Source organism: Plasmodium malariae (genome assembly GCF_900090045.1).
Source record: "Plasmodium malariae genome assembly, chromosome: 1".
In the NCBI taxonomy this organism is placed as follows: Eukaryota; Apicomplexa; class Aconoidasida; order Haemosporida; family Plasmodiidae; genus Plasmodium; species Plasmodium malariae.
Window position 1 is genome coordinate 479,212 of NC_041775.1, and position 25,365 is coordinate 504,576.

At 28.6% G+C, this 25,365-nt stretch overlaps 5 protein-coding genes across 5 annotated transcripts; all 5 read left to right on the top strand.

The window, feature by feature from the left end:
* Positions 1-851: 851 nt before the first annotated feature.
* PmUG01_01019000 (conserved Plasmodium protein, unknown function) lies at positions 852-5,225 on the top strand (the record flags this gene model as incomplete). The annotated part of the gene is made up of 1 exon (XM_029008010.1): positions 852-5,225. One exon carries the CDS (start codon positions 852-854, stop codon positions 5,223-5,225), a length of 4,374 nt encoding a protein of 1,457 aa, XP_028859980.1.
* A 1,933-nt stretch (positions 5,226-7,158) lies between these two features.
* PmUG01_01019100 (conserved Plasmodium protein, unknown function) lies at positions 7,159-8,121 on the top strand (the record flags this gene model as incomplete). The annotated part of the gene is made up of 1 exon (XM_029008022.1): positions 7,159-8,121. One exon carries the CDS (start codon positions 7,159-7,161, stop codon positions 8,119-8,121), a length of 963 nt encoding a protein of 320 aa, XP_028859981.1.
* Positions 8,122-12,761: 4,640 nt separating this feature from the next.
* On the top strand, positions 12,762-16,556 carry PmUG01_01019200 (E3 ubiquitin-protein ligase, putative; the record flags this gene model as incomplete). The annotated part of the gene is made up of 1 exon (XM_029008033.1): positions 12,762-16,556. The coding sequence occupies one exon, from the start codon at positions 12,762-12,764 to the stop codon at positions 16,554-16,556; it is 3,795 nt and encodes a 1,264-aa protein (XP_028859982.1).
* A 2,397-nt stretch (positions 16,557-18,953) lies between these two features.
* On the top strand, positions 18,954-23,122 carry PmUG01_01019300 (RAP protein, putative; the record flags this gene model as incomplete). Its single annotated transcript, XM_029008044.1, has 3 exons — positions 18,954-22,441; positions 22,691-22,750; positions 23,035-23,122. 3 exons carry the CDS (start codon positions 18,954-18,956, stop codon positions 23,120-23,122), a joined length of 3,636 nt encoding a protein of 1,211 aa, XP_028859983.1.
* A 1,434-nt stretch (positions 23,123-24,556) lies between these two features.
* On the top strand, positions 24,557-25,336 carry PmUG01_01019400 (ribosomal protein S8e, putative; the record flags this gene model as incomplete). Its single annotated transcript, XM_029008055.1, has 1 exon — positions 24,557-25,336. The coding sequence occupies one exon, from the start codon at positions 24,557-24,559 to the stop codon at positions 25,334-25,336; it is 780 nt and encodes a 259-aa protein (XP_028859984.1).
* Between the last annotated feature and the right edge of the window lie 29 nt (positions 25,337-25,365).

A 25,365-nucleotide genomic window follows, 5' to 3' on the forward strand; every position in this document is an offset into this window, starting at 1 on the left:
GAAATATGTCCATATACAAATGGCTTGTAAAAATAAATAGCAAGCTAAGCTGAAAAAAGCATACAAGACAAGCACGCACGGCAGACAAAACTTTGTATGTCATTCGTGAGAAGTGTACCTTGGCAGTAATTTATCAGCTTTTCTGCTTTGCTATTTTGTTCTTTGTTCTTTGTTCTTTGCTTTGTGCTTTTTGCTATTTGCTATTTGCTATTTGCTATTTGCTTTTTGCTATTTACTTTTTGCTTTTTGCTTTTTGCTATTTACTTTTTGCTTTTTGCTATTTGCTTTTTGCTATTTGCTTTTTGCTATTTACTTTTTGCTATTTACTTTTTGCCATTTTTTTTTTTTTTTTTTTTGTGATAAAGTTATTTGACGATTAAGAAGCAAAGGAATATTTTTTCAAGTGATAGATTTCAAAGCAAGAAGAGATATGATGTATTTGTCTAATTAAGTTAAATGCCATTAATACAAAGGTGCACTGTGAGTAGTGAGTCTTGACTCCATATGAGAGAGGGTTTGGACCCTGCCATGATGCCCCAAGGTGTACAATATATGTGTGCATTTAGGTATACACATATGTATTTAGGTATGCATTTAGGTATGTATGCATATGTACGCATTTAGGTAGGTATGCATATGTACGCATTTAGGTATGTATGCATATGTACTCATTTAGGTATGTATGCATATGTACGCATTAATGTATGTATGTGTATATACGAAGGCGTGTATGGTTGCACGAGCATGTGTATACATAGTTAGGCATACGCCTGAACAGTGTTTCATTTTACACGCCAGTTAGCAGAAAGCACATTTAATGACGAAAATTTAAAAATAGAACAAAAGAAATAATGGAAGGTTCATTAGAAGTAATTGGAGAAGGAAATAAGATGATTGTACTACGAACAAATGATGAAGAAAAGGGGGAAAATGTAATAAATGTAACAAATAATGGCAGTATATATATAGTAAGTAGGCTATTGGGTATTACTACTATTTATTCAGGCCTGTTATATAATGGCAATTTTGTTTTGTACACGTGTTGTGATTTACTTAAGCACATACATTTTTATAGCTATATTTTTTTAAAATATTCAGTTATAAAAATAATGAAAGAAAATGAAGCAAAAAATTTAAATATAATTTTGCAGTATTATTGGGTTAAGAAATTATGTCATGAGAAGATTCAAATTTTTGAAGATAATTTATTAGCTAACAATAATTTTGTCGTTTTCAATTCTTATTTTACAAATTTCATAAAAAGTACATTTTATAAATACCATAATCCATGGAAGGTGAACGAATATATTAACAAAATGAAAACATATATAATACATAATATAGACATATTTTTAACCTATTTTTTGCATAATTGGGAAAAAATAGCACAAGATTTATATGATGACATAAAAGTATTTGTTAAGTATATGAGTAAGAAAAAAAATATAGTTTATATTAAGAAATATATAGTTACATATGTAAAAAATATAAACGTTCATGAAATAATTCGGAATATTATAATTTATTTTAATCAGTATATACATATTCTTAAGGACAAAAAAAAAAAAAAAAAAAAGATTTCTACAAACAAGTATTTATTTGAATCGTTTTATAATAATTATAATTTTACGTATCGTAATAATTCAAAAAAAAATAATATTGGCTATGTGGAAGAAAATTTATTTTTCATTCCTCTGTACTTGTGTAGAGATCTCGAAAAGTGTGAAGGTGGTCCATTGAGCGAGTTAAAAGGGGAGGGAAAAGAGGAGAGAAAAGATGATGGACAGAATGATGCACAGAATGATGCACAAAATGATGCACAGAATGATGCACAAAATGTTGCACAAAATGTTGGACAAAATGATGCACAGAATGATGGACAAAATGAGGACGAGCAAAGTGGCAATACACCATTTTGCACACCCGCCAATTCGTGTATTTTGGAAGAAACAAATTCAAATAAAACGAATGAGCTTCCAAACATATGGAGCGATAATCTTCCTTCAAATTGCACTATTGGTGAAAAAAAGAAAAAAGAATTTTCTTACAAATACATAAGTGTTGAGATAAAATTAAAATGTGGTATGGCAGATTATTGTAACATGTTTGATAGGTATAATATGCAACAGCTTATAAAATTAAAAAATAAAAGTAGTAAATATTTGTCCTTATATGTACCAAGTACCTTTTTTCATATGCATTATTGGGATGTTTTTACAAATTTAAATTATATTTTTTTATTTAAAAGTAACAATATTAACTTGTATATAAATAATAAAAGATATATAAACACGTCTCTTCACACGTTTAATCATTTTAGTAATTTTTTTTACGACTACGCTTTTCATGTGCCAAAAAATGATACTCTTATCTCGTATTTCAATTATTTAAATGAGCAAAAAGGGAATAAAGGAATAGGAATAGGAGGATTAGGAGGAGAGAGGTACCCATATTCTGAGGATGACGATTATGTCCACATTACGGTCAAAGAAAAAGACAATATGAAGAATATTGCTTGTTCAGGCAAAATGAACATTTTGAAAAAAAAAAACCTGAACAAGCAAGGTAGAATAAAAAATTACATACATGTTCATAATAAAAAAACCGATTTAATTATGAATAATTACACATTTTTATTGAACAAAATGCAAATGGAAAAAATGTGGAAAACAACATGGAATAAAACTTGGAAAGGTAGGAACAATTTTTACAATATAATAGACTATTGTCAGAAGAATTATATTCTTCCAGAGCATATAAATTACGCGTACAGGAATTATATATTTAGTAATTATTTTTATTTTAAGTACATTATATTCGGTTCGTACTATGACATCAGAGATATATTTCTCTCTTTAAGAAGAGGAGATTATCGAAATTCTTTGAGGAAGATAGTCTCCTTTTTTGATTTATATAAAGCTATGTACTATACGAATATAAAATGTTTTTGTAGAAATACAGTTTATTCACTTAAAAGGCGGTACTCAGTAATTTCTGAGAATAATTTATTAACTGAAAAAATAAATTGCACATCAAGGAAGAAGGGAAATGTTTTACATAAACAAAACAACTTGGTCAACTTCAAATATTACAGAAGGTATTATAACAACGTACGAGGGTGTTATTTTGAAAATTTTTTCCCATTTTATATGAAATATGGATATTATATTAACATGAACAGGAGAAAAAGAGTTACCTATTTTAATATGTACAATAATGTTAACACAAAACTGCTTAATGAGAAGCTTGTAAGAGTGAAGAAGCAGTATAATGAAATGTGTTACGTGTACAAAAATGTAAAGACGAAATTGAAAAATGAATATCTTACAATTATGAAAAATCAGTTTGAGATGAAAAGCAAATTATGTAAAAATTGGCTAGTAAAAATAAAAAACGAATTATTATATTTATATGACAGAAAATTGAAGACTAATTTTTACTACAATTTTTTTATAACGAATAAATTAAATTTAGTGGTGAAGGCCTATTTTCAGGTATGTAACTATTATTTAAGGGGTATTCTTAATGAAGTAAAAGTTATATATAGGGAAAAAGGCTATGAGGAGCAGGTCAACAAGAACGTACGTTTAGTGTACTCGATGGTACTTGACTTTTTAAGGGGCAAATTCTACACTACTGGAAAAAGGAGCGGTACATGCAGTAGATATTGTAGTGTTGGCAGTGGTAGCACTAGTATGTGTTACCATAATTATTACATAAACAGCCTCCATCATAACAGAGGAAAGTGGGAGAATGTCGAATTAGTAGAAAATATTTTATGGAACGTTAGAAGAAGATCAGCGCAAATGAATCCATTTGAAGGAAATGAAAATAACGAAAATTTAGTTTTGTTGTCAAGTATAATAAGAAGAGAAAAATACGTATTCTACAAAGTGCTATATTTTCAGTGTTTTAGTGCAGGACAAATTCAAATTGTTTATTGTATGATGGAGCTTATTAAAATATTTGAGAAAATATTTTTTTTAAAAAAAAGTGAAGATATTTTTTCAAATTTTAAATATTACAACACAAGCTTGAAAAGCTTTTTTTGTGCTAACAAAAATGAGTATTTTAGAAGAAACAAATACCTAGCACAACTTGTCGATACGAAAAGAATTAAACGTTTATCAGATTATATTTTTTTATCAAATAATATTTTTTGTGACAAAAAAAATATGAACAAGGAAGGAAAAAAGTTCAAATACAAAAGGAATAATAATATAAAATATTCTTCATTTATTTATTTACAAAATGTTCATTTCCTATTAGGCAATGAGCTATTAATTGATGCATTAAAAATTATTAACAAGTTTACAGACGATTACTTTAGCTATCTAATAACTGAAATGAAATCAAACACAAGGAAATTATATCATATTTTATATGATGAGGGTATTAACAATTTCAGGGAGAAGTATACTTGTAGTTCATACAAATCTAGTATGAAAAAAAAAAAAAATAGAAAGAAAAAAATGAAAGAAATTTTAAGCAAAAACACTTTAATAACAACTCATCATTTCCATTACTTAACTAGCCAAGAATTTAAGGATCATGTTAATGCCGATAGCATTACATTTCAGAAGAAGAAAAATATACATACAAAAGCTTTGCAAATTTATAAGAACATGATTTATTTTGTTTGCCGCTTTTTAATAAGCAAAACGTTTTGTGATAACAGTACAATTTTTAACATTTATTCGAGAGAGGATAATACGTATGATGGTGCAGATACTGTTGAACTGTTTAGAAAAAATCGATTCAAAATGTTAACCATCAGAAGGAGGAAGGGGAAGCAAAAGAACAAATCTGCTCCTGTTATTGCTTCTGATGCCGTGCCTACCGCCGCTTCTGTCTATTTGGGGGCTAATTTCCCAAAGGAGGGTATCTCGACAGGCATTAATCGAATCACTCAGAAGGGGAGGGTGCACATAAATGACTGTGCTATATCCTTTTCAAAGAGATATATTTCAAGAATTAAGTTTTTGTCTTATTCCTATCCTTCTCGAGCTGTAAACTTGAAGAAAAGAAAAGTGAAATGCACTAAAAAATTGAATAAACAGTTAAAAAGAATGATGATAAATACCTATATTCCACAGACGAATAAGAAAGTCTTTTATCGTATAAGCATCATTGACATATCTATGAAATCGCTTAAAAAGATGGACTACTGGGAGAAGCAAATGAACGATATCATATCAGTATATGGCAGATTTTTCTCAAAATGATTTTTAAGTTTTAGTGTTTGTATTTTGTCAAACTGTTATGTTACACTTTGTAGTGTTTTATCACACTATTATATTATATGACGCTTTATAGTATTTTATCATACCTGATATATTACACTTTTTTTTTTTTTTTGCTTTGTTATTTAATTTTTTTTTCCACCTTTGTTTAGTTTATCATCCAGTGAACAAGCAGAGCTGCTTATTCGGCCCTACTTTTTCATTTGTGTTTTTATTTGTTTATGTTTTTTCCTATTTTATTTAATATTTTTAGTAGAAACGTCCAAATTTTTTGTAACCACATCTTCCCACCTCCTTTTTTTATATTTTCAAAAACAAAGAAAAAAGAAAAAAAAAAAACCAACTCGTATAGCATTTTAAAGACATGAACAAGCGTTTATTAGTTCATGTTTATGGCTAATTTGTGGCTTATTTAATTTTTTTGTTTTTTTTATCTTATATATATATATATGTCCTCCTCACTCCTATTGTTTCCATATAGCTTTAATGTAATGAACAACTGCTAATTATTTTCATGACTTGTTCATGCCCTTTTCCTAGCTACAAATACAAAAATTATGTGTGTATTTATACATATAATACTATATTGGTGGGTAGGATAACCTTTGTTCATGGGCTTTTCCTTCTATTTGTAATAACATACAAGTGGAGAAAGGAATATATTTTTTCCTTTTTGTGGAATATTGAAAAGGGGAAAATAAAAAGTAAGGGAAGGGTGAAGATGCTTCCATCATAGAAATGGTCAAAAATTAAGTTCGGACAATAATTAAAAAAAAAAAAAAAAAAATTAAAAGTAAAGGTAAAAAAAAAAAAAAAAGTAAAGGTAAAAATAAAAGTAAAGGTAAAAATAAAAGTAAAAGTAAAGGTAAAAATAAAAATAAAAGTAAAGGTAAAAATAAAAATAAAAGTAAAATTAAAGGTAAAAATAAAAGTAAAGGTAAAAGTAAAAGTAAAGGTAAAAGTAAAGGTAAAAGTAAAGGTAAAAGTATAAGAGAAAGCAAAAAATAAATACTTATGCTTAAACTTAAAACACGTTTTATCCGAACTGCCTTGTTAGCACTGTAGTATCAGTTGAAATTATTCATGCGAGACCAAAAAAAAAAAAAAAAAAAGTTTAGTACTGAAAAGTAGCCCCTTTTTAAACATATAAAATAATGTACATATAAATGTGTACGCTACATATACATGTGCTTATTGTAAGGTGATATTGAAAACTCGTATTCAGTAACTAACTCACTGTTATATGGCCCATATAATTTATTCCTTTTTACGTTAAATGTTATACATATGCTTGCTTTTCTTAAAAACATTTTTACAAATTATACAAAAGTATATATGATCATCCTTTTTGGGGTGGTGATGGGACAGATTTATTTTCCTACTGTTAGTACATATTAGTAATAATGTGCTAACGACAAGTATATTCACTGAAGTTTGAGTAGTGAGAAGTAATTTTTATTTATATTTTTAAGCAGCATTTTTGAAAAAAGAAGAAAAAACACAAAACGAAGATCAACAATAAATGATCAACAATAGATGATCAACAATAGATGATCAACAATAGATGATCAACAATAGATGGTCAACAATAGATGATCAACAATAGATGATCAACAATAGATGATCAACAATAAATGATCAACAATAGATGATCAACAATAGATGATCAACAATAGATGATCAACAATAGATGATCAACAATAGATGATCAACAATAGATGATCAACAATAAATGATCAACAATAAATGATTAATGTTAACGATTAGGGTCAACGATTAAGGTCAACGATTAACGTCATTGATAATAAAGAACTAACTTCCCTTTTTCATTTAATTTATAACAATGCATAATAAGTAAAAATAGTGTAATTAAAAAAAGTAAAACAAAAAAAAAAAAAAAAAAAAAAGCTACAGCATGAGCGAGAGCAAGGGAAGAATTAAATTAAAAATAAATTTAGGCAATGATGAGGACAGTATAAATAATTATACCAGTAGTGATCCAATTTTGAAAAAAAAAAAGAAAAGCTCTACTCTTTTAAGTGATTCAGATAAAAGTAAAGAAAATTTAAAAGATGAAGATAATAATAGTTGTGGGTCAGACAAAAGATTAAAAGATAATAATTTAGAAAAAAAAATTATATCGATCATATCCAAATTAACTAAAATAGCTTGTATATGTGAAAATAAAAAAAACAACCTGAACAGCAATAATATTAACAACAGTAATAATAACAGTATTAATAATAGTAACACTAATAGCAATAATAATAGTAACAACTATAGTAACAACTATAGTAACAATAACAATAACAATAACAATAATAGTAATAGTAATAGCAATAAGAACAATAATAGTAATAGTAATACTAATAGTGAGAGCGGGAAAATTTGCAAGAAACTCATTAAACAGATGTATAAATACGAAAAATGCCTAAATAACCTAAATAACTTCATCAATGATAATAACAATTGCTTAGATGATATAACATTTCCTAATGGTTTAATAAAAGCTGTTGACAATTATATGAGTGCCGATGCGTGGGCTTACGAGTACTTATTGGTTGAATGTAAAAAACAGAATGACAAATACAGAAATATTATACAGAATATATCCACATTTGATAGCACGTTGAGGTACAAAATAATTAATGAAGGTGTAGGTAACAAATTAACTATGCCTATCTATGCCCCTGTTGCGGGTGATAAATTAAATTTTTTAAGTGAAGGATATAAAAATTATTACAAAAATGTGCACATACCTAAAGAGCTAGCCGAGCCTTTTTTCGAAGATGTAAAAAGAAGAAAAACGGGGGCTGGATTGGACACAGCACAGGAAGAGGAGATTAAAACATATACAACACTTACAACGGGACGTTAAATATTTTCCGTCTCTTTTTTTTTTTTTTTTTTTTTTTATTCTAACTGGTTAAAAAAAGACGTAATCATGGAGTGAAAAATAAGTAATCCGAAATATACATTTTTGCAAAATATAAAAAAAAGAAATTAAGGAATAAGGAGATTAGGCGTGTTACGGCTTTGATGTAATTTGGCATGTACGCCCGTTCACGCCCGTGGATATTCCCTTGTAGTTATTCATCCGCATTGCCATATTTACACTAATTTTTTTGCAACACGTATTTGCACATTTTACTTCCTTTTCCATGATAGATTTCCTGTTGCACGTGAGTTAACCCGGATGCTAACTTAATTGCTTTGCATCTTTTTCTTTTTTTGTTCAAATTGTTAAGAATCATTCATATATTTTTAAATCAGTGTAAATATAAAACGCATGATGCATCGAGAATTAAGCTCCTATATGTAACTATTGCAGAGAGAAACTACTTCAGCATTAGAACATCTCTTTTAATATTTTTATTTTGTTAATATATGAAGAAGAATTACACCATTACACCATTTTTAAATTAGAAAATGTAAAAGGATGAAAAATAGACACAATATGTTTTATCCGACTTATGTTTAGAGCATCTATTCTCGTTTGTTTTAGATCATTACGAGTAAATATCATGAAAAACATATATGTTATACGTTTACATAAAATTTGAAAATAATTTATATTATGCGCACAAAATGTTAATCATGAAAAAGACCTTTTTATTTTTACTTTTTATTTTTTCTTTACTTTTCAAATAAAATCAGGATGTGCTAGAAAATTTTTTTGGGTGCTGTAGGTATATACATCTATACTTATGGCAAAATAGTGGGTTGTTACGCGTGGGTATCCGATCGGAAATGCCAATGCTGCTGCACCAATGTAAACAATGCAACTGATATTACTAGCAGTGCTATGAATGATGCTACGAACTATGCTACCACTGCTACTACTTACTACGTACGTTGCTACATGTGCTTTCGCTTTTATTTCCGTAAATACACCTACGTACCAGCCCTGTCCCTCTCTAAAGCTAATTTTTACCGAATCCACCTCTGTCAACGAGTGCAATTGAAGATCTTTCATTATGTACATATATATTGCACTTACATGTGTTACATATATATAAATATATATTACGCTTATAAGGAGGAAAAATTATAATAAATAATAAGTCATGCTAATTTATCTGTATGTATAGTAGCACTTAAGTGCTCATATTTCTTTGAAATACGGATGGGTAAACATTTTTAAAAATAAAAAAATAAACTCTTATTATTTATACTATTTTTATTTACTTTAGACAAGATTGACGAATTTTGAAAAAGATCATTCAGAATTAAAAAAAAAAAAAGGAGAACAAAAGAGATCAATATAGAACAACAGAGAAGAAATATAAAAAAATGTTCACATACAATTTTGCAATTATTATTCTTTTACTTAGTCGGATCGAACAATTTAACGGAACATGCGGTAATAATTTACGTAATTTTTTTTTTTTTTTTTCCCTCCTCTGTTTAATTTTCTTTTTTTCTCCCCTCTCCCACCAATTTACACAAAAATGATCGTGCCATTGTATAAGGGATAAAATCCTACCGCTCATAAATGAATATACATAATGGCATCATACTGATATATTTGTGTATATATATATATATATATATATATATATATAGTACATGTATAAAGTGTATTTATATATGCATCCAGTACTAATAATCATAACATATTGCGGTAAAAAAATATCCCATCTTCAATGTAACACGTTTATATACAGGAACAAAAAAAAAAAAAAATAAAAAAAAAAATGGAACATAACTTCAAACAATTTTCATATACAATTGTATTTAAAAAAAAATAAGAAAGGCACAAGCTGTTAAATGATATAGTAAGTTCATCCTTTTTTTATGTTAATATGGATACTTGTACACAAATGTAACTCAATGTACATATACGCATACGTTCGCATATGAACTTACATGTAAACATAAACAAGGGTATGCACACATACATGTACATTAACATGAATGATTAATAAACATTTCATATATGTTCTTCCTCTATACAAGCACATACGTACATAAAAACATACCTATATGTAAACATATATACTTCAATACATATATACGTATATACATACATGCATACATACATATATACACAATATACCTATGCTTACGCTTAAGTGCATTCACTCATGTGTAGGTAATTGTGTCGCAAACGTGTAAATATGTATCTGCAATTTTAACTTGTTTTTCATAACGTCTATTCAGACATATATGCTTTCACAGAGAAATAAAAAAAAAAATAAATAAATAAACGAATAAATAAACGAATAAATAAACGAATAAATAAACGAATAAATAAACGAATAAATAAACGAATAAATAAACGAATAAATAAATGAATAAATAAATAAATGCATATATGGATGAATAAATAAGTGCATATATGAATGAATAAATAAATGCATATATGAATGAATAAATAAATGCATACATGAATGAATAAATAAATGCATACATGAATGAATAAATAAATGCATACATGAATGAATAAATAAATGCATATATGAATGAATAAATAAATGTATAAATGAATGAATAAATAAATGTATAAATGAATGAATAAATAAATGCATAAATGAATGAATAAATAAATGAACAAATAAATAAAGTACATATAAAAATATGAAACGACAAAAAAGATGAACAGATGAAAAGTTTTCTTTCCCATACTGAGATATAAAACGCTACATAAAAGCTTCCATTTTGTACATAAACGATCGCTTTTTTATATGATTGTCCTGTCCTCTTTATTTATTAATCATTTAAATATTTCATTCTTTAAAAAATTGCTTGCAATGTTTATATAACGTTTTAATTCTAATTTATTTTTTCTTTTTTAAAAGAACCTTTAAAACTTGCAAAATAGGGTACATATGTTTTATTTCATTTTCGTGATATAGAATATTTGATTTTTTTTTTCTTTCCATTTTTCTTTCCATTTTTCTTTCCTTTTTTCTTTCCATTTTTCTTTCCTTTTTTCTTTCCTTTTTTCTTTCCTTTTTTCTTTTTTTTTTTTTTTTTTTTTTTCTTTTTATCTTTCCTGCTCCTTTCTATTTTTCCCTTCTTCGAGTTCTTTTTCACGTTCTTTTTTTTTACCTCTTTTTTTAGTTAAGAATATACATGAACAAGCAATAATTTACAATTAACTTTTTTATTTTTTAATTAAATTTATGCATTAAATTATGTATTCCTGAAATATGTTTTATTACAATGATATGGGAGAGATGTTCGTCTGACTATAACCCCATTAGTATATGTACATGTGTATAGGTATATATATATATATATATATACATACAAAGTTTTTGTTTACGCTTACATACTATTTCTTATACGTGAACTACTTGACAAGCAGTTTTATTATTATGCATATACATAAGTACACATGTACACATATATATATTTACAAATACAGTAGAATTATAGAGGGGGAATACTACGTAGTGTTATAACAATTTTTTTTCTTTTTTTTAAAAACATACATGTTCATAAGATTATATAAAATTTACGCACAATTATTTATGTATATATATACGTATACATATATGTACATATGAATACATATATGTACGTACAATACATTTTTTTTATTATATATATCTCTTTTTTTTTATACTTTTTTTATTTGAACATTTTTCATTTCACGTTACTACGTTTCATTTTATAAACTTGCAATAAATGTTTTCATTTTTCCTTTTAGTTTTAGTAATTTTTCTTACATATACATTTTACATATATATTATATAATTATATTATATATTTATTACATATTTTCAGTAAAAATATTTACATGTACACGTTCATGTTTTTCGTAAAGATATTAGCCATCCCTGAAAAATGAAAAGTCGTGAAAGTAGTAAACATTATGTATAATAAACTTTTACGCTCATTATATTTATACATGTACATACATATGTATATATGCATTATATATGTGTATTGTAAACTTACTTTTTGATAATTTTAACTGAGCCAAGAATATTAGCAAGTTAACGAGTATACACAAAATATACATGTACATGTATGTATATATATATATATATATATATATATATATCATATTAACGCTTATCCATACATGTTCACATACGTTCATGCATATTTACACTTGATCGTATGTTCATAATTATTCTTATGTACATACGTTTATGTGCAGTACTTGGTTCTTTTAAAATAACTGCTGAAGGTGAATTGATTAATAAATTTTTGGTATTACTATTATTACCTCACTAGTTTATGTTTGTACATGTACGTGTACATATATTTATATATGTATACATTTTTGCATATATAAACTTATAAAAAAAGTGTACATATATATATATATATATATGTACGTGTACACGCAGAAATTATACATAAATATATATATATATTTATTTATTTTATTATTTATAATATTATACTTATAATTATGTACGTACAATTTTAAATAGTTTTACTTTTTTAAAATTTTTGAAAACCATTTCTAAAAAAAAAAAAAAAATTATATATTATATATATATATATATATATATATATATATATGTATAAGTAAAAATAGAAAAAACTGATTTAATAATGAATAATAAATCAGAATTTATAAACATTAAAATAGAAAATTTGAACAAACAATATAATAAGGAGAAAATAAGTAATAAAAGATTTCGAGAGCACAGCAATTTAATAAATGAAAAGATTAAGAAAGTTCTGAGCATTAATAATAATAGTAACAGTAGTAGTAGTAACTGTAAAAGTAATAATTATAGTAATAGTAACACCAACCAAGCTAATCAGAATTGTAATGTAAACACATTTAAATATAAAACAATTTTTCATCAAAGCAATTTCATTAAATCGCTAAAAGTAATGGAGAATAAAGAAGGGAAAAGAAAAAATTTTTTGAAAAATTGGAATATAAATTACTTATCAAATAATTTCAATCATTTTATTAAACATATCGACACGGCAAGTGGTGGTGCTATTAGAGGTAGTTTTAGCAAGAGTGGCAATAAGCAGAGTAGTACAAACCAGAGCAGTATCAATCAGAGCAGTATCAACCAGAGTAGTGGCAACCAGAGCAGTATCAACCAGAGTAGTGGCAACCAGAGCAATGGCAACCAGAGCGGTACATACCAAAGGTGCGTCAACACTAACATCAGTAACAAACTTCATAGTTCTAACCATGATGACTACAAAAAAAATGACTACATTAGCAGCACTCATTTAACAAGTAAGAAAAATACGAATGACTTAAATCCAGTGAGCAGTAACAATCTTGCATCCATTTTATACAACCAAGAATATTATTATAATAAAAATTTGATAAATTACAACAATATACCTGACCAGGTTCAGGAAAATGTAAGTAAACCACAGAACTACTTAGATTTTAGCGATGCGTGGAATAAATTTAAGTTCAGAAACGTAGCTGCTAATGTAGTAGCCAACGTAGCGGCCAACGTCATGTCAAATGTAACCACCGATTTAACGTTAAACAGGAGTAGTAGTAATGGCAGTAGTAGCAACAGTAACAGTAACAGCAGCAGTAACAACAACGTTAGCAATTATAAAAATGTTAGCAGTTATACGAATATTAATAGTAATAGTAACAGTAACTATAACAGCAACCACTGCAGTAACTATAACAGCAACCACTGCAGTAACCACAGCAGTAACCACAGCAGTAACCACAGCAGTAACTATAACAGCAACCACTGCAGTAACCACAGCAGTAACTATAACAGCAACCACTGCAGTAACCACAGCAGTAACTACAACAGCAACCACAGCAGGAACAGTCATAAGAGTAGTAATACTAACAGCTATAATAGTAATAATAATGGTGCTCCTTGTAGAAGTTTGCACACTAGTATATGCAGGAATGCGAATAACGGGATGGCAAACAATGGCAACGTTGGAAGTATGAACAACATGATGAACAGCCATGTGAATACTTGTGTGAGCGGTCACTTGAATGATGGAGTGAATAACCTGAACAGCAATGTAAATTGCAATATTAACTCAAATAATAAAAATATATATAGAGATGAAAACAACGCACAAATGTTTAGAGAAATGACATACAGCAGCAAAACGAATAGTAATAATATTATTGGTAATAGCTATCAGGATTCTAATTATAGCACTTATCACAATGGAAATAGTAACAGTAACAGCAATGAAAGTAATGGCGGTCATCACAATAAGGATTATAATGGTAATAATAGCAGCAACAATCGTAATAGCAATAATGGATATAATAATAGCAACAGCAATAGTAGTAGCCACAATAATAATAGGTATAACAACAACAGTAACAGTAATAGTAACAGCTATAGGAGTAACAACGATTTGAATAACAGTAATAATAATAATAATAATAATAACAATAATAATAACAATAATAATAATAACAGTGGTGGTGGTGGTGGTGGTGGTGATGGTAATGATAAGAACAACAACAACGATGATGATAATGACAATGATGATGATAAGAAGAACAACAACAATGATGATGACGATGATGAAAATAAAAATATTTATAAAAATAATTCATCTTCGTCAGTTTCAGCCTCATCTTCTGTTTCTTCTTCTTCTTCCTTTTCCTCGTCATTCATAATGGCTAATGTACAGTCGTGTAATACACCGAGGGTAGTAAAGAATAAATGTAAAAAAAAGCATAAAGGTGGAAGAAGTGGATGTGCAGGTAGTAATGGAAACAATAGCAGTAAAAGAAATAGTAAAAATTGCTCTGTTGCTACAGGTGGGACAACAACTATGATGGCTGGTACGGAGTCCTCTAATACTGCCGCGTACACTGCTTCTAATACTGCTGCTACCATCGCCACTAATAGTAGTAATCGTAACGTGTATGATGAATATAACAGCATCTTTGGAAATTATGAGAGGAGAAATAGCATGAATGTTAGAAGGGGATCGAAGGAAGAAAATTGTGAGTACTACCACCATACCAACGGGGGTGATAAATATAGGCATTCGTCAAACAGCATAATGAATAACTTTCAGAATATGTCCAGTGGTATTGATGATACAAATATACACTCGAATGTGGAAGAAAATGGTACATATAATAATCGTAGTAACAGTTATGGAAATGGAAGGGGCAATGACAATGCTGCCATTAGAGGTAGCACTGCCATTAGTGGTAATACTCCTAACTGTGGTTATGCTGATAACAGCGGGAATGGAAATTACGAAACAAGCTACAGCAGGAGCTACAACTTGCCTAGTAAAAATTCTGGAAACAAGAGAAACTACATTTCGAATAATAGCAAGGAGTATAGTGATGCGAGTAAGAATGTAAATTACTACACAAATGTAGATGAGAATAGCTGTTATGGTAGCAACAAAAATAGCACTAGCAGTGAAAATTTAAACAAACAAATGAAAAAGGGAAAAGAGATGAACGAACATAACGGGAATAATGAGAATAACGAGCATAACGGGAATAATGAGAATAACGAGCATAAAGAGAATTATGAGCATAATGAGGAAGATAAGAGTGAAGAAATGGAAAAGAAAAATACAGTTCCAATAGCAAATTTAGAAATGTTAAATCCAGAAGATAGGAAAAGAGAAGCAGAGAAATACAAGGTACTAGGAAATCAAAGCTATAAATTAGGATATATTGAATCAGCTATAGATTATTATACTAAAGCAATACAGTATGACAACACAAATCATGTATATTATACTAATAGAGCTTTGTGTTATAAAAAACAAAAATTATGGAAGATGGCAAATATTGATGCTAGACAAGCTTTAAATTTAGAAGAAGAATCAGTTAAGGCTCATTTCATTTTAGGATTAACTTTACTACATTTAAATAGTTTAGAAGAAGGACTAAAAAAATTAACAAAAGCAAAAACATTGTCAAGTTATTTAAAAGATTCGAATGAAAGTGAAATAAATAGATATATATTACAAGCAAAAAAATTAATTTATTTACGTGATGAACAAAATAAACAGCTGAGTTATACAGAACTTCAATCCTTTTTAATAGACAAAATAAATTTGCTTAATCAAATTGGATATATAACAAATGAAGAAAAATATTTGCGAATTCAACAAACGGAAAATGTTTTTAAGGAAATTTTAGAGACATTTCAAAAAAAACAAATACCTGATTATTTGTGTTGTAAAATTTCCATGTGTTTAATGAATGAGCCAGTCATAACTCCTAGTGGAATGACTTATGATAAAATTTTTTTGTATGAACATGTTAAGCACAACGGTCCCTACGATCCTGTCAGCAGAGAGCAGTTTTCTATTCGGGAGGTTATACCAAACTATGCCATTAAGGAAGCAACCGATAATTTTTTGAAAACCAACCCCTGGGCTTTTGAAGAGTAGAACTTTAACGCATAACTCTAAGCTCTGTGCATTTTGTGTGCAGGTAAAATTGCGCAGGTGTACATTTGCACACATGTAGACATACATATATATAGTTATTTACACATGCATTAGCGCCCCCATGTAGTTATTTATCTATGCATTTATTCACGTGTTAAAATGTAAAGATGACATGACCTGTGCAGGCTGCCTGCATAGGTCACCCCTGATATTTTGCGCAATAAAATTAAAAGTGCGTTTAGTTATCTTTTTATTTTACTTTATTTTATTGTACTTTGCTGTATTTTACTATATTTTTCTTTATTTTACTATATTTTTCTTTATTTTACTATATTTTTCTTTATTTTACTATATTTTGCTTTATTTTTTCATATTTTGCCTTATTTTTTCATATTTTGCCTTATTTTTTCATATTTTGCCTTATTTTTTCATATTTTTCCTTATTTTTTCATATTTTTCCTTATTTTTTCATATTTTTCCTTATTTTTTCATATTTTGCCTTATTTTTTCATATTTTGCTTTATTTTTTCTTTATTCATATTGTAGTTTTCAAATAAAAAGAAAAAGAAATTTAAATATGGCAATCTTTTTAAGCTGCTGTTTTTTTCATACATATGGGTGCGCGTGTCCCATATGTAAATATATGTATATATGTGTGTATGAATGTGTGCATATGTGTACATATGTACATACGTATGTTCATACATATATATATATATATATATATATTATCGCCCATATTATGTTTATATATATATGCACACGAGTGTGCAATATCTTTTCTGTGTTGATAACCCTTAAGCCTTAATTTATTATTATATTTATTCTATTCTATTTTATTATTTTTTTTTTTTTTAATTGAACTTTTTTTGAAATTCAAATTAGAACTTATAATAAAATTTACGTGCTTAATTAACAAATATGAAAAAAAAAAAAAAGAAAAAAAAAAAATGTTACAAGAGCGTCTTATAAACAAGAATGTGAAAGGATAAGTCCGCTGTCTATGGGCAAAACATGTTTAAACATATGCATGTACATGTTCATGTGTTTTCCACATGGTTTTATTCGCAGAGAAGGGAAAAATTGTGTGCGGTTGATAAAAAAAAGAAAAAAAAAGTCTTCAATAATATTTGCTTTCAATTAAAAAAGATGTTTCTTCTGGGCACTTCATTTCCGTTAGTGTGTGTCGACGTTAATCGGTTTAACTTTTACTTCGTTTGTATTTTTCTGATTTTTTGCTTTAACTGTTCATATTTTCTTCTTAAATTAAAGCGAATATTTATCTTCATTCAACTGCGTTCTACTACCGTTTGTGTAGTCATATGTATAACTATGTATGCATGTATGTATAATAACAAAAGTGGCTGAAATGCTCATTTTGCTAATTTCATTCATATCCACTTGTTGCAATGCTCAATGCTATATGTTCTTGTTAAAAATCTGAATTGTACAGGCAAAATAATATACGCAAAATGATACGTACAACGTTCAGATTTCTTGTTCGAACTAGTTATTTGTAGAATTCGAAATATATACTTCTCTTATCATCAACGAAGCAAATTCATAACGTTACATGGATGTGGGAGGAAATATAAAATATGTATTCTTTCTGTTCAACTCGAGGTAAAAAATGTACAGTTGAGTAAAAATAGCAGCAAATGGTAGTAGCGATGAATAAAAGATGGGCAAAATTTTGTGAAAGTGCTAATTTTGTAAAGAACAAAAAAAAAAAAAAAAAAAAAAAAAGTAGCTAAAATATGGTTAAAAAACGGCTGAAAAAAAAGAATAAAAAAAAAATGCTAAAAAAGGGATAAAATAATGCTATGAAAGGTTAAGACTAAATAAGGATAAAATAAATCTGAAAAATGATAAAAAAGTCAAATAAACTTAATCCACTTTAAGCTAGAGCAAGTTGACCAAGGTGGAAAGATGGGGAACCTTTTGCTTTTCATAAATAGGTTAAAGCAGTTATAACTTCAGCATTTTAACCATAGCAAAAAGGAAAGTAAATGTAAATAAATAGGTTTACATAAATATGTGTGCATAAATAAGTATATATATGTATATTTATGTATAGTATATATACGTATGTTTACCTATATGTATATGTATGTATATATATATGTATGTATATGTATATGTATGTATATGTATATGTATGTATATGTATATGTATATGTATGTATATGTATGTATATGTATATGTATATGTATGTATATGTATATGTATATGTATGTATATGTATGTATATGTATATGTATATGTATGTATATGTATATGTATGTATATGTACATATGAATGCGAATGTTCGTATATGTGTGTACGTTTATATGCGCTTATTCATTTGCGTGTTCCTCCAGTCAATTTAGGTACATTGTACATTCTTTCCCGTATAATGATTGTACTGGTTAACATACTTCTATCAGTAGCTTACGTAACATATACTATAGGGTTAGCATTTTTATTAGCAGAAAATATACATTCATCGATAGTTGGTGTTATTTGTAAGAGAGTGTACAGGGTAAATACTTATTCATTTATGAACAGAACGCCATATGGTAGATATATGAACAAGTTAATAATTCCCCCACATGAGATTCATAAGAATATTGTAAAAAAAAATAGGAATGTTTACAATTATTATCACCATGAAAAATGGAATGAACATTACCATAACGACATTAATAAATTTATTCTCACTTTTAATAAAAGCTACTATTACGTAAAACATCTGTATGTGAAACGTACGGATAGTAAAACTTGTACATCTGAATGTACAAACGAACTAAAACATGGACAAAATAGTAGAAATGACAAATATTATCATAGGTCTGATGCTAATATTGAGGAAATAATTTCCTCAAAAGGTGGGAACCTCTATTCAGATGAAAATGAAATTAGTAAAAACATATTGAAGGATGGCAATAAAAATGATCTTGATCAAAGTATTCCTAACATACAAAATGATAGTAGTGTGGACAAAGGAATGGCTGATAATGACGGCTTCTCTAATTCCAGAGGTAGAGGTGGAAATGAAAAGAGAGTAAGACATGACAACTGGGATGATGAATACAACCTAGTAAATGAACATGTGCTTTTGAAAAAGAACAGTAAATCAATCAAGGATTTAATAAAAGCAGGCATATGGATTGTTCCAAAGGAAAACATAAAAATGATTAGAGAAAGAACAGACAAGAAAATAAACTGGAATTATCTTTTAAAAAAAAACAATGAATTGTTGAAGGATAACATAGATAAAATATACAATGGTATATATAATAAGGAAAACATTGATGATATATTTTTTGTTTTTGATACCTATCCGTATAACTATTTGAATGTCACTATGAGTGTTTTCTCTCTTTACAAGTTTGCAAGTAGTTATGTGAATGAGAAGAAGCAAAAAATTAAAAAAATAAATGAAAGTAAGAAAATATTTTTCAATAATTTGGACGGCGGCCTAAAATTAGAGAGTGGTGCTGGAAACAGCGGAGGAAGCGATAATGGTCGAACTAGCAACATACTGGTAGATAACTTCTTTGCCGTTGAGGATCCACTCGAGAAGGAGGTAGACGATAGAAACATGCTAAAAATTAAAGAAGAAAGGAGGCGACTGAATCATATAACGACTAATCGGAACTTCTTAAGAGTTGTAGGGTCTATTAGAAAACACCTAAAAATTGTGTATAAAATATTTTCAACAAATGAGAAATTACAAAGTTATGAAAAAAATAAAAGTATGTATCAGTATATACCATACATAAATATAAAGGATATAATTATTATCCTAAGATCCTTTTGTATATTAAAATATGATCATACTAGTATATATAAATATATTTATTTCTATATAGTATTTTTTATTGAAAAATTTGATATATTTTACCTGTGTGAGGCAGTGTATATGTGTATGATTAAGAAGATATATATCAGACCTTTGTTTCTAAATTTTTCTAAGCGTCTGAGGAGGTACTTTGAGGGGGAAAACTATTCAGCTGTGGGATTGAAAGAGGGGTTCAAGTCTAACGCGGTCGGGGATGTCTACAACATGGATTCGTACAGGGGTATCAGTAATAGTAACTGTGGTAGCAGTGTGGTTGGCAAGGAGATACAGGATGAATCGACAGGATGCGCGAAACACCCCAATATCACAAAAGAAGACCAAAGCGTACTTTCCATGTACGAAGAGATAAACATATGCCAGTTTTATAATAATATGCAAAAGGCTTTGAAAAAGGAGAAAGTCAAACCTGCTTATTTTACTCCCGCCCCATTCAACTTAAGACCATTTCATTATTCTATTTATCACTCGGCAAATTATTCTAACCTGAATGATTCGTTAGACGGAAAAGGAGGGGAAGAGAAGACCAACCAAGACGCAGAAGATGACGAAAGATACGAAGGAGAAGAGGGGGAACAAGTTATGAATAGCAAAGAACTGAAAATGTTTGGCCCAGAGGATAAGAGGAAAGAAAAATTAGATTTCATTGGAAAGAATGAATATACTGTTCACGTGGATGATTCTGCAGTTAGGTCGAACAAAAGTGATGTATATATAAATTTCTATGTGTACTGTTTATACATATTGTGTAAGTTTCCATATACGGATATAAAAATTTTAAGTATAATTACAAATAAAATTATGAATACTGTTAACGAATTAACACTAGATGAATTGATATTAACATTTTATAGTCTTGCCGAGTTAGAATATGACCATTTTAATTTACAACATCGTTTGTATATCCTCATTTTTAAAAGTTTACATTTGTTAGATTACAGAAATAAAGATATGATTTTAAAACTAGTACGATCATTGCATTTAACGAATAATTTACGTACATATGTGGATGACGGTAGAACCCATGAGGACTATGCTACTGGGTATGACCAATATGAACGCACTTCCACTCCCCAGCCCTTCAGCCGAACAAGCGTTAGTTCAATTGACGGTGTTAATAGTGTTGACACTATTAACAGTATAAGCAGTGGTGTAAATAATATCAATCGGGAATATCAGGAGCATAGCAAGCAGCGCACCATCGTGCATAGCGTGAGAACCCTTATGGTTGACTCGCTATCAAAGATGATCTTAAAAAACGTAAAAAACTATACACCCATAGAACTAGTGGACATCATTCGGTACATGTCGACATTCGACTTTGTAAACAAAGAGTTGTTCAATTTTGTGTTCAGCTTACCATTTTTTAGAAGTATAAATGAAGATATACTAAAGCACTATAAAAATAATATATATTTCAATCAGTCATATTATGCTTATACAAAGGATAATACTCTTAATACACCCATTGAGATTATGCTGTGCAAGCTGTACCAGTCATACCTGTCCTACAATATGCACTTCTGTAATAGCAATGATCTTCGCAGCCGTTTAGGCGAGCAGCACGAGAATGGCAACAGGACTGAACGGGCAGAAGGAAAGGGGGTAAATATGGATACAGTGAACCGAGGAGAAATTCACATAGGTGAAGCTCACCATGGCGACGAATACGTAGTACAGAGTGTTCACAAGCACAACAGAGAAATTTCGTCATTCAGATTTAACGAAAGAACTCTTCAATTACTTAAAAAGACTTATATGAACAATATGAAAACTTCTTCCTACAGCTCGTCCTCTCTACATTATGAAATAGCTGATATCATACAAAAAGATTTTAAAATTCCTTGTCATGTAGAATATGAAACAGATAACGGTATGCTCATAGATATTGCTATATTATATCAAGATTTTAAAAAAATAGACAAAAATTTTCCATATTTTAAAAATATTGCTATTGAGATTAATGGTCCCTTTCATTATAAGACTAAATCGATAAACGGGGGTCTTCCATTCCTTAACACGAAAACGATTTTAAAAAAGAGGTTGAAAAAAAGGAAATAAAAAAAAAATAAAATAAAATAATACGATGCCATAAGTATTGGCATTATCACATCATTTTTAACTTTAATACAGTTCGCAGAGCTGCACAATTATTATATATATAAATTTTTGTTTTTTTGTTTTTTTTTCGTTTTTTACATGTTTACGTATTCATGTATTTACGTTGTTCATGTTATTCACATTTTGCTCGTTTTTATTATTTTTTTTTTTTTTTTTTTTTTTAATTTCAGGTTACTGGAACATGATGATTGGCAGGTCATTTCGTTTCCCTTTTGGGAAATCAAACCATGGTAATTTTTGTATACATTTATATAAACATTTATGCAAATTATTTTTATATATTCATGTGTGATAGGAGAAAAGATAAAAAAGAAAGATAAAAAAGAAAGAGAAACATAAAACGAGCGAGAAGGCGAGAGAGAAGGCAAGAGAGAAAGCGAACGAGAAAGCGAACGAGAAATCGAACGAGAAATCGAACGAGAAAGCGAACGAGTTAACGAAATATAAAAGAAACATGAAAAAAGTGTTTTCCTTTCAAGCTGAAAATAACGTCATAAAATAATTTTCTTTGCAGGTTTAGCAAAACGAGAAAGGAAAACTACATTTTGAAGGTGTTGCCACATGAGATAAAACATATTTTTAATGAAGCTAAGATTTTGTAAGAGGCATTTACCCGTGCTGCATTTTACCTTTTTTTTTTTTTTTTGCCCCGTTGTGTGTTTATTTTTTAAAAAATTTGTTACATAAGAGTGTATATGTATACTTAAGTCTGTGTTTGTTTTTGTTTTTGTTTTTGTGTTTGTGTTTGTGTTTGTGTTTGTGTTTGTGTTTGCATTTGCATTTGCATTTGCGTTTGCATTTGCGTGTACGTCTACGTATGCGCGTACGGGTATATTTATATATGCATTCCGTTTTGCATTTTACGCATCATATTTTTCTAGGGGAACAAATACGAATACGCGTGAGAAGTGGCTTATCATAAGTAACACTGCTCTTTCCCCTTAAATTTTTGTAAATTTTTTTTTTTCTTTATTGTTTACATGTTGGATTGTTACATAATATATGTATAGGATAGTTATTATTTTATTAGCCTTGCTTTTTTTTTTTTTTTTTTTTTTTTTTTTGCATTTCTCGAATATTAAAAATTAAAAAATAAAATAAACTGTATATGGGTAACAAGCGTACATAAACATATATACATATGTAATATAGAGGTTATGTTTTTATATTTGGCGGTTTTGGCACATTCATCAAATATACCGCTTTGCTATTTTATAACAATATGCTATCAAATAGCTTTTGCAGTGTCAACATGTGCTCATTTGTGTATTTATCGTAATACGCCTTTACGAATTATATTGCATACAATATTCATGTGGAGAAAAAAAAAAAAAAAAAAAAAAAAAAAGTGGTAAACGCGTTTATATATATATATATATATATATATTTAGTATAAATACTAAGAAATTCACGTTTTAGCAAAGAGAGAAGGAAAGAGCGATCGTATGTATGTATAAATATAACGGGAAAGTTTTTCTTTTTTTATGCTTTTTTTGATTTTTTTCCCTTTTATGCGTTGAAAAGCCAAGTTTAACTTAATATCCTTGATTGAGGTTACCTTCTCGAGAGGGTTAAAATAAAGCAAAATGTGTTTAGCACAAATTTGTGAGAATCGGAATTCATTTTTATCTTTTTTTTTTTTTTTTTTTTTACTTTATTACACATTTTTATTTAATTCTTTTTGTTTTTATTTTATTAAAAAATAACTACACGATAGTGCCTTTTTGGCCTTTAACCAGCGTAGACCAAGAGAAAAGGTAAAAAAGAAAGTTGAACAAAGGCAAACATTGACAAGGTGCAATAGCAAATCAAATGAGAAATCTGTTAAAGCCCATTTCGGCTCTCAGTAAACCATACGTAGTGGTGATCTTTTTCTTTTTTTTTTTTTTTTTTTTTTTTTTTTTTTTTTTTGTTTCCTCGACTAGCAAATCTATTCGTTGGTCCATTTTTGCATCCATGTGTTCACGTGTTCGTTCCTTTTGTCCCTCTTAAACAGCGTTGTTCTTCCGACTGATTATCCATACAGACTGTTGACAATGCCACAGAACGATCATATAGAACTGCACCGAAAAAGGTATGGGTACCGGTTTGACTACTTTGAAAGAGTAAGAAAGAAGGAGGCGAGAAGTGTCCATAAGGAATCTTTAAAAGCTAAAAAACTGAGAGGAATTAAGGCAAAAATTTATAATAAGAAGAAATATGCAGAGAAAGTAAATTTTAAAAAAACGATAAAACAGCATGAAGCAAAAGATGTGAAGGTTGCTGAAAAAGTTCGAGACGATAATGGTTTACCGTCTTATTTGTTAGATAGAAATCAAGTTAGGTATACAAAAGTGTTAACCAATTTACTAAAACAGAAGAGAAAAAGTAAAGCAGGGAAATGGCAATTGCCAGTACCAAAAATTCAAGCATTAAATGAAGCTGAGATGTTACGGGTTGTAAAATCAGGTAAAAGAAGAAGAAAAACATGGAAAAGATTAATTGATAAAATATCATTTGTAGGAAAAGATTTTACTCGAAAAAACCCCAAATTTGAAAGGTATATAAGACCAAGTAGTTTAAGATTTAAAAGAGCTAATGTTTATCATAGTGAGTTAAAAACCACTATTTCGCTAGACATCATTAGTGTTAAGGTTAACCCTCAATCAAGTTTATACACCAACTTAGGAATAATAACAAAAGGAACAATAATTGAAGTCAATGTTAGTGAATTGGGACTAGTTACACAGTCTGGTAAGGTCATATGGGCAAAATTTGCGCAGGTAACCAACAACCCCGAGCTTGATGGATGCATAAACGCAACACTACTCGTTTAGGCATTTTGAGGTATGTATTTTTATGGTCC